General features: G+C 38.2%; 1 protein-coding gene and 1 non-coding gene across 2 annotated transcripts; both read right to left on the reverse strand.

Moving 5' to 3' along the window:
* Positions 1 to 298: 298 nt before the first annotated feature.
* Positions 299 to 370, reverse strand: TRNAP-AGG. Its single transcript has one exon. It is a non-coding gene; the product is annotated as a tRNA-Pro (tRNA).
* A 1,771-nt stretch (positions 371 to 2,141) lies between these two features.
* Positions 2,142 to 4,906, reverse strand: LOC113286852 (the record flags this gene model as incomplete). The annotated part of the gene is made up of 2 exons (XM_026535481.1): positions 2,142 to 3,324; positions 4,465 to 4,906. Coding segments are annotated over 2 exons (1,362 nt in total), but the record flags the coding sequence as incomplete, so codon positions are not given.
* Positions 4,907 to 15,902: the final 10,996 nt, after the last annotated feature.

A 15,902-nucleotide genomic window follows, 5' to 3' on the forward strand; every position in this document is an offset into this window, starting at 1 on the left:
GAAGCAAAAAGGAGAAAAAAAATTAGGGAAAGAAAATAAAAAGTAAAACAAAAACGAACTGACAAAGAACAGGTTGCAGTCCTAACTTCTCTTATTAAACATGAGACTTCGTTGTAAAGTAAGAGCCATCCTAACTTCTCTTGCAAAGTAAAAACCACTCTGATTTATGATTCCATGAGCAACAAACTAAAAGTTAAAAAAAAAATTAGGGGCAGTCCGGGAATTGAACTCGGGACCTCTGACACCATCCTGATTTATGATTCCAGGAACAACTAACTAGAAGTTAAAAAATAATTTAGGGGCAATCCGAGAATTGAACTCGGGACCTCTCGCACCCTAAGCGAGAATCATACCACTAGACCAATTGCCCATTTCTTGGTCCACTTTAATAGTTTTAAATTTTAGTTACAGAATTTTCCAAAATCATTCTAAATTAATTTCCATTATACAAAAAATAAATAAAAAGACCGAAAGCAAGTAATATATTAGAAAAGTTAGTAATTATTGGATGGGAAGAGATGACACGGATAAAATAGGTATATTGTCATTGGATAGAGGTTATATATTATGTTGACCAAACCTTGGCCGATCGGCTCTAGTTAAACCGATGGACTGCTCAATTTGGGACGACGGGCCATGGTTTTGCCGATCGATCCAGTCATCGACGAGAAACTTTTTCTCCACTACCCAAAACTGTTTTTCTCCACTACCCAAAACTGAGTTTGCCTATCCATATGGGCAATCAAAAGTGCTCATATGCTAATCTCCGCTAGATTTGCCCCGAAAGATGCCCTTTTCTACATTTTTTTCCCGATGAAACTTGAAATTAATACGACTAAATCAATTAGTAACATGTTGTTTAGATATACATCAAGAAGTAAGTTTTCAACTTGAAAAGATATAAATTAGGTAGGAACTAAAATTTTCTTAATGATTTTTTGACGTAAAAAATAGAAAAAAAGAAGGTGTTTGGATATATCTTAAGAAATAAGTGTTCGACTTCTTAAAGCTAAAAAAGTTGGAAATTAAGATTGGGAAAAATTCTGAAAATGACTTCTTGAACCAAAAAGTTAAATTTTGTGAACTGATTTATTTATTCTTTTGCTTCCTGATTTCTGAAAAATTATTTCTACTTCTATGAGAAATAGAAGCAAGTTTGCTGGTTTCACCTATTTACCACCCACATTTTTCTTATTTCCCACCCCTCACAAATACTATAATAATTTTACTTTTTAATTATATTTTTTTTTCCTATTTACCACCTACAAAATAACTATTACCACCCTTGTTCATCTTCAAGGTCTTCCTTTTCAGCATGGGTCTCTTGTTGTGTTGTGCATCAATTACAGCCTTCCAGGTAAATGAAGTTATTTTCCAAATATGAATATGATATCACCAAAACCATCACCGCAATAATGGAAGAAAAATGACTGGTAATATTAATCAATGGATACAGAACATTATCACGACAAGTAAAAGCAATGTAGATTTATCAGCAAAATCTGTCTGTACGAAATTGAATCAAACTACACAAATTTGTGGGAAAAGCTAGAGTTATTGTAAATTCGTAGAGAATCGTTTTCAAGAAGAAGCTAGCTAGTTAATTGTGTTGCGGACTGACGTCCCACTCCCACGGGTTTTCTCGCAGGTTCTCTAACTTTTCCACGTTCCAACAAGTTGGTGGTGGCCTCATCAACATGAGCATTATTATGTTGTGGAGGATCTTGTTCATTACCCACAGGTGGCTTTGGAGTCTTATCCATGATTGTGGCTTCAACATCAGCATTATGCCGAGGAGAATTTTGTTCTGTTCCCAAAGGTTTCGACATGATGGTTGGTGGCGTCAATAATAAGATTGATAATAATGTGTTTGATAATGGATTGTATCCTCTAAGACAATCCTACGCCTGTTTATATAGGCTACTAGATACCTAAGATAACTAGAGTTCTAAATAAAGAAACATACTAAACAAGGAAAAACTAATACTATCCTTTCTTAGAGGAGAATTGGATTCTATCATTCTCTCCTCCTCTGTCATTGCAGGTTTGGAAAGATATAGGAAGAGAATGGGTCCAAAAGATGGAATGATATAGATACTAAGCATTCACATGGCTCTTGTAGAATTTAGATTATAGGATTCAAAAGAAAACTTTAAGATAGTTACAAGCAAAGGACTTAAATTTCCCGCCCATTCTTTATTTGCTGTCCCCAGTTCCATTACATGATTTACATCTATATGCTTGTCAACACATTTATAGCCAACATTTAGCTTGACTAGAATCCAAAATGGACCTTTAGAATTAGCTTACTGGCCCTGGTTATGCTGACCCTAAAAGAGCAAATAGAATGCGGTCTGGTGTAGGTATTTGTTCATTGCCAATCAGATGAAAAGTTGTGTTCTGATCAGAAAATGAAGTCACTGAGCTGAGAGCATTTATTCGCATGCTTCTTGACAATGCAGGCACTTCCGTCCACATCCGCATTCGTGCAATTTATCCTGTGCCAAGTGAAGTGTTCCTCGCAGCAAATGGAATTCCATATAATCGAAAGACCGGCTCTTTTCCATGAGGCAGAATACATGTCGTAGAGCTTTTCAAATGCTTTATCAAGACAGTAGTGGCAAGCAAGGAGATCCTTGATGTCAGTCACACCGCATGTTGATTTACAGCAGCATCTCACCAAGCGTTGGAGCTTGAAAGAGTAGATTTTCTGATGAGAAGGATGTGAAATGATATGCTCATTAAGATGACCAGAATCATCACAAAGACTGATACTACAATCGAGGCACATTCCCAAACTTGATGAGCTACGGCATATACTGCATTTTGCAGTATGCAGATTTTTTCCTATTTGGTGACATCTTCTGTAGAGTGCAAGAAGATCTTTGGATATGGAACTAGAGTTGCGAGCACCTACTGGAACGTGGCTGCTTGTTGAAGGGGAAGATAAAGCCCGTGTTATCATCAGACAGTCTTCAGGAAGATGGCCAGGCTTCTGGCAGTTCCAACACTCATATGTACATAGGCTGGATCTTTTCGTAGTCCATCTGTTCCGACCAAAATCCCAAGCATCCTCTTTAACCTCAGGCAGCTTTACCATGCTTGTACCAGGCAAGCACCGAGAATCGTGGCAGTTAATGGCTCCCTCAGCACTTTGAGCTTTCAGCAATAGGTCAGCCTTGCAATCAGTACTGCAGATATCATCCCCAGTCTCATCGCAGATATATTCTCCGTATTTTCCACATACCACACAAGCAGGTTCCCCTATGATGGGAAATCGTTGCTCCGCTCTTTTTCTAACGCGATCAGGCTCATTTCCATAATCTGGACAAAAAATTATGTTCAGGTTCTGGCACAAGCACAGACTAATGATGAACAAAATAGATACATAATTCACGTTGACATCAGCATGTGCTAACACAGAGCAGTAAGAAAATAACGAAAAAAATAGATACATCTAATCGGAAGGAGGTAAGTATTTTAATGGTGAGAGAACTACAGCACAAGTCAAATAAAACAAAGCAAACGATACAAGGTATTAACAGGCTACTTGCTTCTCCAAAGAACAAGTTTCAATGAATCCCATATTTTGAATCTGTCCATGTATTGTGCAGGATCTACAAGCTTAGATATATCTGAAGTAAAATCTTCAGGATTGTATACCGAGTTAGACCTTCATCCCAAATTCAACTTGTTTGATAAACACTCTTACTGGTCTTACTAAAACCGAGGGGAAATAATATTCAAAGAGTTTGTGATCCTAACAAGCCAGGTTCAAAGCATAACCAAACAAAAGACCGCACACGATTTGCACGAGTCAGACTCAAGATGCCCACAACCAGTGCATCAAATATAAATAACCTCCACGGACTCAAGAAAATAACAGAAGTAAGAAAACAGAAGATGCAGGACGAACTAATCGCTAACCAAATAAATGCGAGAGGCTTGTCGTCAACTTGTACCTCCTAGCACCTATACCACTTCTATTGGTCACGCAGAACCATTACCTTTCTGCTATGATTGTAATTTCCATTTGTTTCTGTGTTATCCATGAGAAACTCTCTACAGTTTCTACAGCATACTTCTACCCATACACCAGTGCCAGTAAGTTCTGGTGTCTATCTTGCAACTGATACACAAGTTCACAATTATGATGGCAACTTCACATCAAATCGCTTAAACTATTCGAGGTTGTACACGCACGAATCAGATTCTTACAGCTTCTAAAGTGCATACCACAGCTCTAATTAGATAATTTCTACACATAACCTCCAAGATACTTCCTGAAACCAGTCACATCCTTAGCCATTAAGTTCTAAGTTTGGGCCTAAAATTTCAAATTCTAAGCTCTAACAAAATATCTGCAACCTATAGTCCTAGAAATGTAGCACAAGCATTTTTCAAAGAGCATGAAGAAAGAAACAGCCATACATCATTATAAAAGAAAATGATCAGATAACGAACCGTAATTTGTCGAATCTTGTCCTTGATTATGGTCTCCAGTTGAAGCACTTTCGTCATCCTCATCACTTTCATACTGCACCAGAGGTTGAAATGTTGAATTGAGATTACCCAATACATCTTCTGGAGTCAATTCCTGATAAACATGAGAAGAAGACCTATCTATACCCTGTCTTCTCTTATGAATGTAATCCTGATGAGACAAAGGTCCATCGATATCATTCTCCTCATCAACACTCCTCTCCTCCTGTTTTTGACAGCGGCGGCGGCGTTTAGAGCTCTTCTTCTTCTGATCAGTGGAGTGTAAATTATCGTTTAGAGTTGGTGGTGATGGTGAAGGAGGAGGAGGAAGATTTCCAGTTGCAACATTGTAAGTCTGAGATTTCCAATAATTGAAGAAATACTCAAATCTTTGTTGTAAGCATAAGAAGGATTTTTGTATATATTATTGTATTTGATTGGATTGGATTGAATTGAATCAGGATGATTATAGCCAAGAAATCAAGTGTCTTATGGGAATTGCAGACGGAAATCTTTTGAAAATGTAACCCTAGAAACCAAATTATCACTAGTCTTTAGATCGAAAGGAAATTGAGAGTGAGAGAGGACCTCAAAAAAATGAGAGAAGATAGAAAATTTAAGGGTGGAAGAATCGGTGGTTTCAGGAAATTTGAGTAGAAAGAATCTGGGATTTGGCTTTTTTTCACATCCGGTTTAGTGTTGGTCTTCTAGCCAAACTGTGTTTTTTTGCGAACGGTTTATGATTTATGGGCACCGCCGCCGCGCTATAAAAGCAGATTTTGCTTCACGCCACAATTTGTAGGTCATAAGCCTACGAAGGTTAAAATTTTGGCCATAACTCCACAAACCAAATTACATGGAAATATCATGTGTCCGGTTCCTTCACTCTTAAAAACGTTTACAACTTCCTAGTGAGAGTCAATCCTCCAATAAAGTTATCTTATTATCATAGAGAAAGAAAGAATGGTGTAGGACGTTATTTCCAAAATCGATTATTCCTTTGGAAATTAATAAGCAGGGTTCTACCAATTTCGAGCAGACTTGCGGTTCATATTTTTGAAATATTATACGATGCTCTTGTGTGATTTTTAACCTCAAAACTGAAAAACATTTGTTCTTAGACTCCCATTTGCGAGGGCGATTTGGTTTTCCTTCTATATGGCTTCGGTGGCGTTGGACTATGTAACCGGTTCCATCAATGGCTAGGTTTAGATTGAATATCCTCCGCATTTCATTCTCCGTTGGTTTATCATGGAAACATGGATGCTCAGTTTTGTTTGAAAAAATATCACCTAATCTGGTCATATTGAAATAACAAATTAGAAGTCACATCCAAGCCTTTTCGAATAGTATCTTGACACCTACTTCTCTCCCCAAGCTCCAAAAGCAATTAGACTATCATGGTCTGAATTAGGCATAGACTGGATCGTATTCATTGATGCATCTTTCAAGGAAGAGAATCCTTCAATGGGGTATATGCCTTTATTCTATTTTCTATAGAACAAGAAGAGTTTTCAAATTTGGCGACGGGTTCGACTTGGGATTCCTCGGCTCTCCAAGCAGAAGCAAAAGCGCTGAACGATAATTTATTTCTAGTGTTTCTACAGCAATAAACTACAAGCAACTATAGGATATAGTTAACATCAAACTAAAGACTCCTTCGCAATTGGAAAGCTCTACCACTGAAGCTAAAATTACTCTAGGGAAAATCCCACAAACACGGGTACATTATAAAAACAGGAGAAATAATGCAGCAACTGACTCGATGCCAAAGGTAGTTATTCGAAACCTCCATCACGTGGTACCCCACTTGCAAATTCAAGTTTAAAATTCCAGTATGTTGTGTAATGTCTTCAACAAGCAAGAAATTGCTAACCTGATGTACTATTTGATTTAATTTTAATATATTATCCTTTTACATCAATTTTTTTTCTTTTAGAAATTTTGGAGTTGCATGGACATGTTATGGTTCGTAATGCAAATTTCAAACAATTATGTCAGTTTATAACTTAGATACATATTTGGGGTCGTAACACATACTTATGAAATACAACAGCAGATTTGGGTTTACACCGGCCTTATCGGATAAATTTAGGCCATGATATATATTTTGGATCGTAGAGGCAGAAGATTCAAGAGTAACATTCCTGTAATACTATGTAAACTTGATATTCAAAAGGAATTTGACAATATGAGTTGGCACCCCATCAATCATATCATATATATAATATTCTAGGTTTTGATTGAAATGGAGGAAAAGGATCTTATGGTGCATTACCACCGCTTACATTCTCTTCTCATCAATGAAAATTTATATATAACTTCAATCACATATTGGAGTAAGATCGAGTGATCCTTATCCCCATTTATTTTCAATTGTTGGATGATGATTTTTTTAAATTAATGATGAATCTTGTGCATTTGAATCAGAGAACTTTCTACTCATTATCAAGTCAACAAGGGTGTCATATTACAGTTTGCGTATTACACCTTTTTATGTTTATAAATAGCAAGGTATAGGAATTCGAGAACTTGTTACTCATTTTATAAGTATATGAGCTATAACTGGTCTCAAAGTTAATTTGAACAAATGTGTTGTTGTAAGCATAAGTGCAGACACAATGATAACATCATTGCTAAATGTCATACCTGCAAATGCTCCAAGCAATTTTTTTGCGCAACTATGACCCGACAGCACTGTAGTTCAGTGATCTCTTATCACCCACTCATACTTCAGCCTTATAAGTTTTCACCTATGCAAGCAGCAACACTACACACTGAGTTATGCAATGGGAGACTTACTTAGATTTTCTCTTTTCTTCAATTATAGCTCATACTACAAAGAGGGGTTAATGCTATGCTTATGCTTCATAAAATTTGAGGAGTACTTTCGAATCACTAGAACACAAGGCAATATCTAAGCCAACAAACTTCTTTTCATTAACTTAAGGGGAAGGTTACAAAGTTCTATCCGACCAATGGACTTACAAGCTTATTCTCTCTATAAGCCTAAAACACACTCTCAACTGAAATGTGATGCCTCCAAACTTGAACACCTGCACTTGTAGAAGTTTTCTAGTATATTTATAGTTCCAAGAACCACTCCAATCCGTGTGCAACCGACTGCACGGCCTATGAACAACTATCTGTCCATAAAAAGTAATCCTAACCGCAACAATGCATTTTTAACTACTAGAATTATGCCACACTTGTCTTCAACGGTTAAGGAATGCCAAACTCGATTATGAAGCCTTTTTTTATAACCTTTTCAACCAACTCCTTTGCTCTGGAATGTTGTAATGCACACACAGCATGTAACTCACATCCTGAACAATTATCCATCTAACGTTGCGCTGCACATGTTTTGGCCTGAACCAATGCACAACTATGATGGCGCTACAATCAACTTGGCCTCTGCCAATATACGACTATGATGGCGTTATAATTATTCCGGCCATATACTTAGCTCATTTGGATGGAAACGTCCAAATAAAGTCATGCCTTGCTCCGCTTCTTAGTTTGGCTTCATACTTTAGGTGCATCATTTGCATTCTTTTTGTCTAGCAATAGGCAACAATGTCGCATTCGGCAACGCTACTATTGCGTATGCATTTTCCAAGCCTTGGGTAATGCTTGGGCCAATGCCTAAGTCATTACATGACTTGCATTGCATCCCTAATTCCTTTCTTGAGCTGGGATAAATCTGAGTCAAGGATATACACCAATATCACATAATATTGCATATGATAAGTAGCCTTTCTTGTCTCATCCATGATGGCGTTTGATCGTCGGATAATGCAACTCCATTGGCCAGGCCACTGATTTCATTAATGCGCCATCTTGGCGCTTCACTATTGAGACCGATCACAAACCTCCCCCAAGTAATCCATTGAATGTCGTCATTGAATGAAACACCAATACAGGATATTCTGAACTACTTGGCCTTGTACGCATCTGAGCCACTCTCAAAAATTAGCAAACTTGTTTGGCCTTCATTCTTTCCAAAGCTATCTTCCTAGTACCATATGCCATCACTCAGTTTATGCGCTTTTCCATTAATCCTATGAATTTCATCTTCACTGTCGCATCGTCGATTATGTTTCAATTCCACTTCATTCACACCTTAACGCCCATAAACTATTCGAAATCTATTGTTATGCCCATGCATCAGCACACAAATCATTTCTCGGCCACTCTGTGCCTAAATGTACAGTCCAAATGATTAATATATTATCCTAATATGCATGACTTAGCTTACTTCCTCCAAATCCGACTTATGTTGCCATCTTGCAACTCAGCAGGCCTTACTGTAGACTAAGTATTCTTTAATTATTTTGCAACTCTCTTATGCAAATACAACTGAAATCCATGACTTTAGCCATGAATTAGGATACCCGGGACATCCCACCGTCACTTTAGACAAGGTATCCTCTTCACGCGCCTTTGAAACCAACAAGGCCTCACTTGTTCTTTCAAACTGCTATGCTTTAGTGGAAAAATAACATCATGTTCTTCCCACTATGAATTACTCTTAACACATATACTTGATGGATTTACATCTTCATTCTCGCTGCGTTACTTCATGTTATCGCTACCGAATGTCATCGCACTTTCACGTAAGTCTCCCAACAGCAAACTCGTCTGTGCCACCAACTTGTGTTTTTTTTTTTTTTACTTTCAGCGTCTCTTATCGTATACTTTGGCTTAACATACTTGTAGTGTTTCCCCAATGAGCTAGATTTACATTAAACAAAAATAAACAAGGTTTTTTATTAAACACCACCTTCATTACACTAACCTTACATAAGAGACTTAGGGACTCCTTCTAATTTACACCATAGGTCAACACATGGCCTTACTGAAGGCAACCCAAAAAACAAAGAAACTACACCAACAAAAAGTGAGATATCTTTTAAGACCATAAGATTAGCTGCACCAACTTAAAATTCAAACAGACAAGCCAACATAATAATGTTAAAGCCTCCATACTTCAACAAACCTTGCATGTTAAGACACTTGCAAAACAACACTGTTATGCCCCTGTTTCACACATAGGTCAGTCACGACAAACAATTCATTCAACGTCGTCATTGAATGAAACACCAATTCAGGATATTCTGAACTAGGCCTTGTACGCATCTGAGCCACTCTCAAAAATTAGTAAACTTGTTTGGCCTTCATTCTTGCCAAAGCTTTCTTCCTAGTACCATATGCCATCACTTAGTTTATGCGCTTTGCCATTAATCCTATGAATTTCATCTTCACTGTCGTATCGTCGATTATGTTTCAATTCCACTTCATTCACATCTTAACGCCGATAAGATATTCGAAATCTATTGTTATGCCCCTGCATCAGCACACAAATCATTTCTCAACCATTTTGTGCCTAAGTGTACATGCCAAATGATTAATATATTATCTTAATATGCATGACTTAGCCTACTTCCTCCAATTCCGACTTATGTTGCCATCTTGCAACTCAGCAGGCTTTACTATAGACTAAGTATTCTTCAATTATTTTGCAACTCTCTTATGCAAATACAACTGAAATGCATGACTTTAGCCATGAATTAGGATATCCGGGACATGCCACCGTCACTTTGGACAAGGTATCATCTTCACGCGCCTTTGAAACCAACAAGGCCTCACTTGTTCTTTCAAACTACTGTGCTTTAGTGGAAAAATAACATCATGTTCTTCCCACTATGAATTACTCTTAACACATATACTTGATGGATTTACATCTTCATTCTCGCTGAGTTACTTCATGTTATCGCTACCGAATGTCATCGCACTTTCACGTAAGTCTCCCAACAGCAAACTCGCCTGTGCCACCAACTTGTGTTGCTTTTTTTTTTTTACTTTCAGCGTCTCTTATTGTATATTTTGGCTTAACATACTTGTAGTGTTTCCCCAATGAGCTAGCTTTACATTAAACAAAAATAAACAAGGTTTTTTCTTAAACACCACATTCATTACACTAACCTTACATAAGATACTTAGGGACTCCTTCTCATTTACACCATAGGTCAAAACATGGCCATACTGAAGGCAACCCAAAAAACAAAGAAACTACACAAACAAAAAGTGATTTATCTTCTAAGACCATAAGATTAGCTGCACCAACTTAAAATTCAAACAGACAAGCAAACATAATAATGTTAAAGCCTCCATACTTCAGCAAACCTTGCAGGTTAAGACACTTGCAAAACAACACTTTATGCCCCTGTTTCACACATAGGTCAGTCACGACAAACAATTCATTCAACGTTTTCTTTGAATGAAACACCAATTCAGGATATTCTGAACTAGGCCTTGTATGCATCTGAGCCACTCTCAAAAATTAGCAAACTTGTTTGGCCTTCATTCTTTCCAAAGCTTTCTTCCTATACCATATGCCATCACTTAGTTTATGCGCTTTTCCATTAATCTTATGAATTTCATCTTCACTGTCGCATCGTCGATTATGTTTCAATTCCACTTCATTCACACCTTAACGCCCATAAGCTATTCGAAATCTATTGTTATGCCCTTGCATCAGCACACAAATCATTTCTCAGCCACTCTGTGCCTAAGTGTACAATCCAAATGATTAATATATTATCCTAATATGCATGACTTAACTTACTTCCTCCAAATCCGACTTATGTTGCCATCTTGCAACTCAGCATGCCTTACTATAGACTAAGTATTCTTCAATTATTTTGCAACTCTCTTATGCAAATACAACTGAAATGCATGACTTTAGCCATGAATTAGGATACCCGGGACATCCCACCATCACTTTGGACAAGGTATCCTCTTCACGTGCCTTTGAAACCAACAAGGCCTCACTTGTTCTTTCAAACTGCTATGCTTTAGTGGAAAAACAACATCATGTTCTTCCCGATTATGAATTACTCTTAACACATATACTTGATGGATTTACATCTTCATTCTTGCTGCGTTACTTCATGTTATCGCTACCGAATGTCATCACACTTCCACGTAAGTCTCCAAACAGCAAACTCGCCTATGCCACCAACTTTTGTTGCTTTATTTTTACTTTCAGTGTCTTTTATCGTATACTTCGGCTTAGCATACTTGTAGTGTTTCCCCAATGAGCTAGCTTTACATTAAACAAAAATAAGCAAGGTCTTTTCTTAAACACCACCTTCATTACACTAACCTTACATAAGAGACTTAGGAACTCCTTCTCATTTACACCATAGGTCAACACATGGCCTTATTGAAGGCAACCCAAAAAACAAAGCAACTACACCAATAAACTGTGAGCTATCTTTTAAGACCATAAGATTAGTTGCACCAACTTAAAATTCAAAAACACAAGCAAACATAATAATGTTAAAGCCTCCATACTTCAGCAAACCTTGCAGGTTAAGACACTTGCAAAACAACACTGTTATGCCCCTGTTTCACGCATAGGTCAGTCACGACAAACAAGGAATGCTAATATCCATAGGATATCCAAACTCCTCATGAATCTCAGCTAAGATTTCTTCAAGCGAGCGGACAGGGGAAAACTTACTTGCCTTTTATTTGTTGCGCCTCATGTCATATGGAACAACGTTTCTTACACCTTTCACGAAACATGGTGCACTTGGACTTAATTTGTATAAAAATCATGCCAAGGTGAGGCATCGATGTTGCCTCTGCAATCTGGATTTTTTTTTTACCAAGTATGATCTAGAAATCTTTGATATGCATAACCATAATACTAATGCATTCCCACTTCAACATTTGCCACAACCATCCCCTTGAATGGTTTAGTTATATCAATTAAAGTCTCCATGCAGTGATCAACCTGATATAATATGCCATAGGCAAGCTCATTACAGTATGCGAAGCAATTTTTTTATCCATGCCCTAGAGACGATGGTTGTGAATGCCAACTTTCACATAAACTAGGTCAGCACCATTCAACTCTTGTTGTACTGCTGCCTTTTGTGCTACTGTAACACCCTGAATTTTTAGCATGACACATCTCAAGCTTCTGTTGCGTTAAGAGGAATATTGTCCTATATCCAATATTGCACAATCATTGTGCATCAGGCCAGAGAGGGCTAGCCGAGTGAATATTGCACAATCATTGTGCAATACACCAAGGTGAATGTCGCGCAATCATTGTGCAACAGACAGAACGAGCGGTGCGCAATCGTTGTGCAGCAGGAAAGTGAAGGCCGTTCAGGTGATGTTGCGCAATCATTGTGCAACACAGTAATAAACTCAGCAATCATTGTCGGTTATTCATGAATACATGGCAACGGCCTGGCCTTAGGACTTGGTGAAGTCATTTTGCTCCCTTTTCCAAAGTTGTAGAAATTGCAAGTTAACATATATAAGGAAGGGTAGTTAGTTGAAGGTGCATATGCGAACCATTCACCAAGTAAGCTTCATAGCTTAACCTAAAGAGTATAAATGACGCGTAAGACTCATTTATAGTTGCGTATCCTTGCAAATAGGGCATTTGATTCTTAGGCATCGTTATGCCACGTCGCAAACTCGATAATGCACAACCTTTGTGCATTTTGGTGAAACGGACTATACGGACTAGGCCATTACTATTATTGATAGGCCACGACCTTGAAAACGAGTTGGCTTAAGTTTGTGTCCCTTCGTGGATGAACTATGGTCTGTGCTGATCCCTTTAGAGTAGGGAAGGGTACGTAGGAAGCCGCAATGATCAGCTGCATCATTGACGGTCCAGCATAATTTGTCGTTCATATCATCTATTTTGGAGATGATTTCGGCAGATTAGCCTCTCATATAATCTGGCTCGGTAGCTCGACACCGGAGATGATTGTGGCCAAACTTGATGAGACAAGTTGATGTAAATGAGCAAGTTAGATTAAACCCAATTATCGTAATTTATCTCAACACAGGTCTAAATTGATTGGAAACGACCCTAAGATCAAGACGTGATACTATGTATCACGGTCTTAGAATTTTAGCCAAATTCCATTGTTTAGGGCCTCAAAAGGCTGTTTTTGCAGTTTTATGAAAGTTTTTATTTTCTTAATAAACCCTTTACGGAACAAGGGTAAGTTGGAACCGTGTGGAAGCTAATTAAGTTGCATCATGCTACACAATCATGCTTGCAAGGGAAAATGAACGTGCATTTACCTAGTTCTAAGGCCCGATAAGTATCATCATCATGGCGCATCAGGGAAGTTATGGCCTGCGCGCCCTGGCGCGCTAGGCGTAAATTTTCCGGTCCGTCACAAAGGGTAAGTTGGAACAGTGTGGAAGCTAATTTAGCTGCATCATACTCCACGAGCATGCTTGCAAGGGAAAATGAACGTGCATTTTCCTAGTTTTAACCCCCGATAAGTAGCATCATCATAGCGCATCGGGGAAGTTATGGCTTGCGCGCCCTGCGCTAGGCATAAATTTTCTTATCCGTCACAGCTACTATGTTGCATAGTTGAATATGATTAACTTGTTTTACCTCATCACCTTCATCTTTCTCGTCACTGCCCTCAATGACTATTACGAATAATTTTTCTCTCGTAGGACAATCACACGCAATGTGAGGACTCTTGCATAGGAAGCACCCACCAGCCTTGTTCCTCTCGGCCAAAATATCATCCCTTTGGTAGTTCTTTTCCTTGGGATCAGAACTTTTCTTACTCCCATCATCCTTACACTTCTGGCATTTCTTATCTTTGCCCTTCTTATTAGCATCAGTTGAGGTACTAACTAACTTAAAATCAGCAAGGAAGTCCATTATTGCAATCATAATTGACCCTTCAATTATTCCTTTATGACATCCCATGTCATGATGCCTGGATGAACAGTAGTAAAGTCGTTATCAGTTTTGGTCCTCTACCACAACTTCGCATCACCTTCAACGTACATGCTAATGAGAGTGACTTTTTGCTCTTTCGGGGTTCTGGCGGCCTTGAAGTATTGATCCATGTCCTACATGAAATTCTCCAATGCTTTCCCATCTCTTGCGCCAGAAAACACCTTAGGTTCTCAAACTTTAATCTTGGTAACATATTCATTACCACTACCACCTGTAGTATCTTTATTCGCACCCATCGTACCCACCATTTTCCTTAAGACGCCTAAGTCATCAGTTAGTTCTTTCATGTAGTCTGTGAACATGGCCTTAACAACATTGATTTGACCTTTCAAATCACCATGCTTCTTAGCCGCATCATGGTTTGAGACAAGCATATCAGCAACATATTCATATAATGCCTGAATGCAAGACATTACTGTTGATTTATAATTGGCATTATTAGGATTGTGTACCTCACCCCCAATCATATATTCCAAGTTATCTAACATACCCGTTGAGGTATCTGCCGCACTTTTCTTTCCAGCTGTTATACTTTTATAATTCAACAACTAAAATTGATCAAAAACAAAAACAATCTTCCAAAACAAACCAAAACAGAGCAATATATGCTCTGATACCCGAATTGTCACATCTACAAACACCCCAAACAAATTTTCTGCGCAACTATGACCCGGCAACATAGTGGTTCAGCAATCTCTTATCACCCACTCGTACTTCAGCCTTATAAGTTTGCACTTATGCAATGAACAACACTACAACGGAAGCTTACTTAGATTTTATGTTTTCCTTCAATTGTAGACCATATTACAAAGAGGGGTTAATGACATGCTTATGCTTCACATAATTTGGGGAGTATTTTCAGATCAATAGAACACCTATGTAATATCTAAGCCAACAAAATTATTTTCATTAGATTAAGAAGAAGATTACATAAAAATTTCCAACTAGTGGACTCACAAGCTTATTCTCTCTATAATCCTAAAACACACTCTCTACTACAGTGTGGTGCCTCCACACTTGAGGACCTGTACTTGCAGAAATTCACTTGCATATTTATAGTGCCAAGAACCAAGCCAATCCGTGTGCAACTGATTCTACGTCCTATGAACAACCATCTGTCCATATGCAGTTATCCTAACAGCAACAATACCATTCTAACTGCTTGTGTTGTTTTGCAGAATTATGCCACACTTTTCTTCAATGGTTTGATAATACCAAACTCGGTTATAAATCCTCTTTATAACCGTCTCAACCAACTCCTTTTTTCTGGCATGCTGTGATGAACACACAACATGTAATTGACAGCCTGAACCTATATCCAGCTAACATTGCGCTGCACATGTTTTGGCCCGAAATAATGCACAAATATGATGACGCTAAAAGCAACTTGGCCTCTGCAAATACACGGCTATGATGGCGTTATAATTATCCCGGCCATGTACTTAGCTCATTTGGATGCCAATGTCCGAGTAAAGTCATGCCTTGTTCCGCTGCTTAGTTTAGATTCATACTTTAGGTGCATCACTTGCATTCTTTTTGTCTACCAATAGACACCAATGTCGTATTTGTCAACGCCATTGTTTCATATGCATTGTCCAAGCCTTGGGTAATG

The sequence above is a fragment of the Papaver somniferum genome, chromosome 6 (genome assembly GCF_003573695.1).
Source record: "Papaver somniferum cultivar HN1 chromosome 6, ASM357369v1, whole genome shotgun sequence".
Classification (NCBI taxonomy): domain Eukaryota; kingdom Viridiplantae; phylum Streptophyta; class Magnoliopsida; order Ranunculales; family Papaveraceae; genus Papaver; species Papaver somniferum.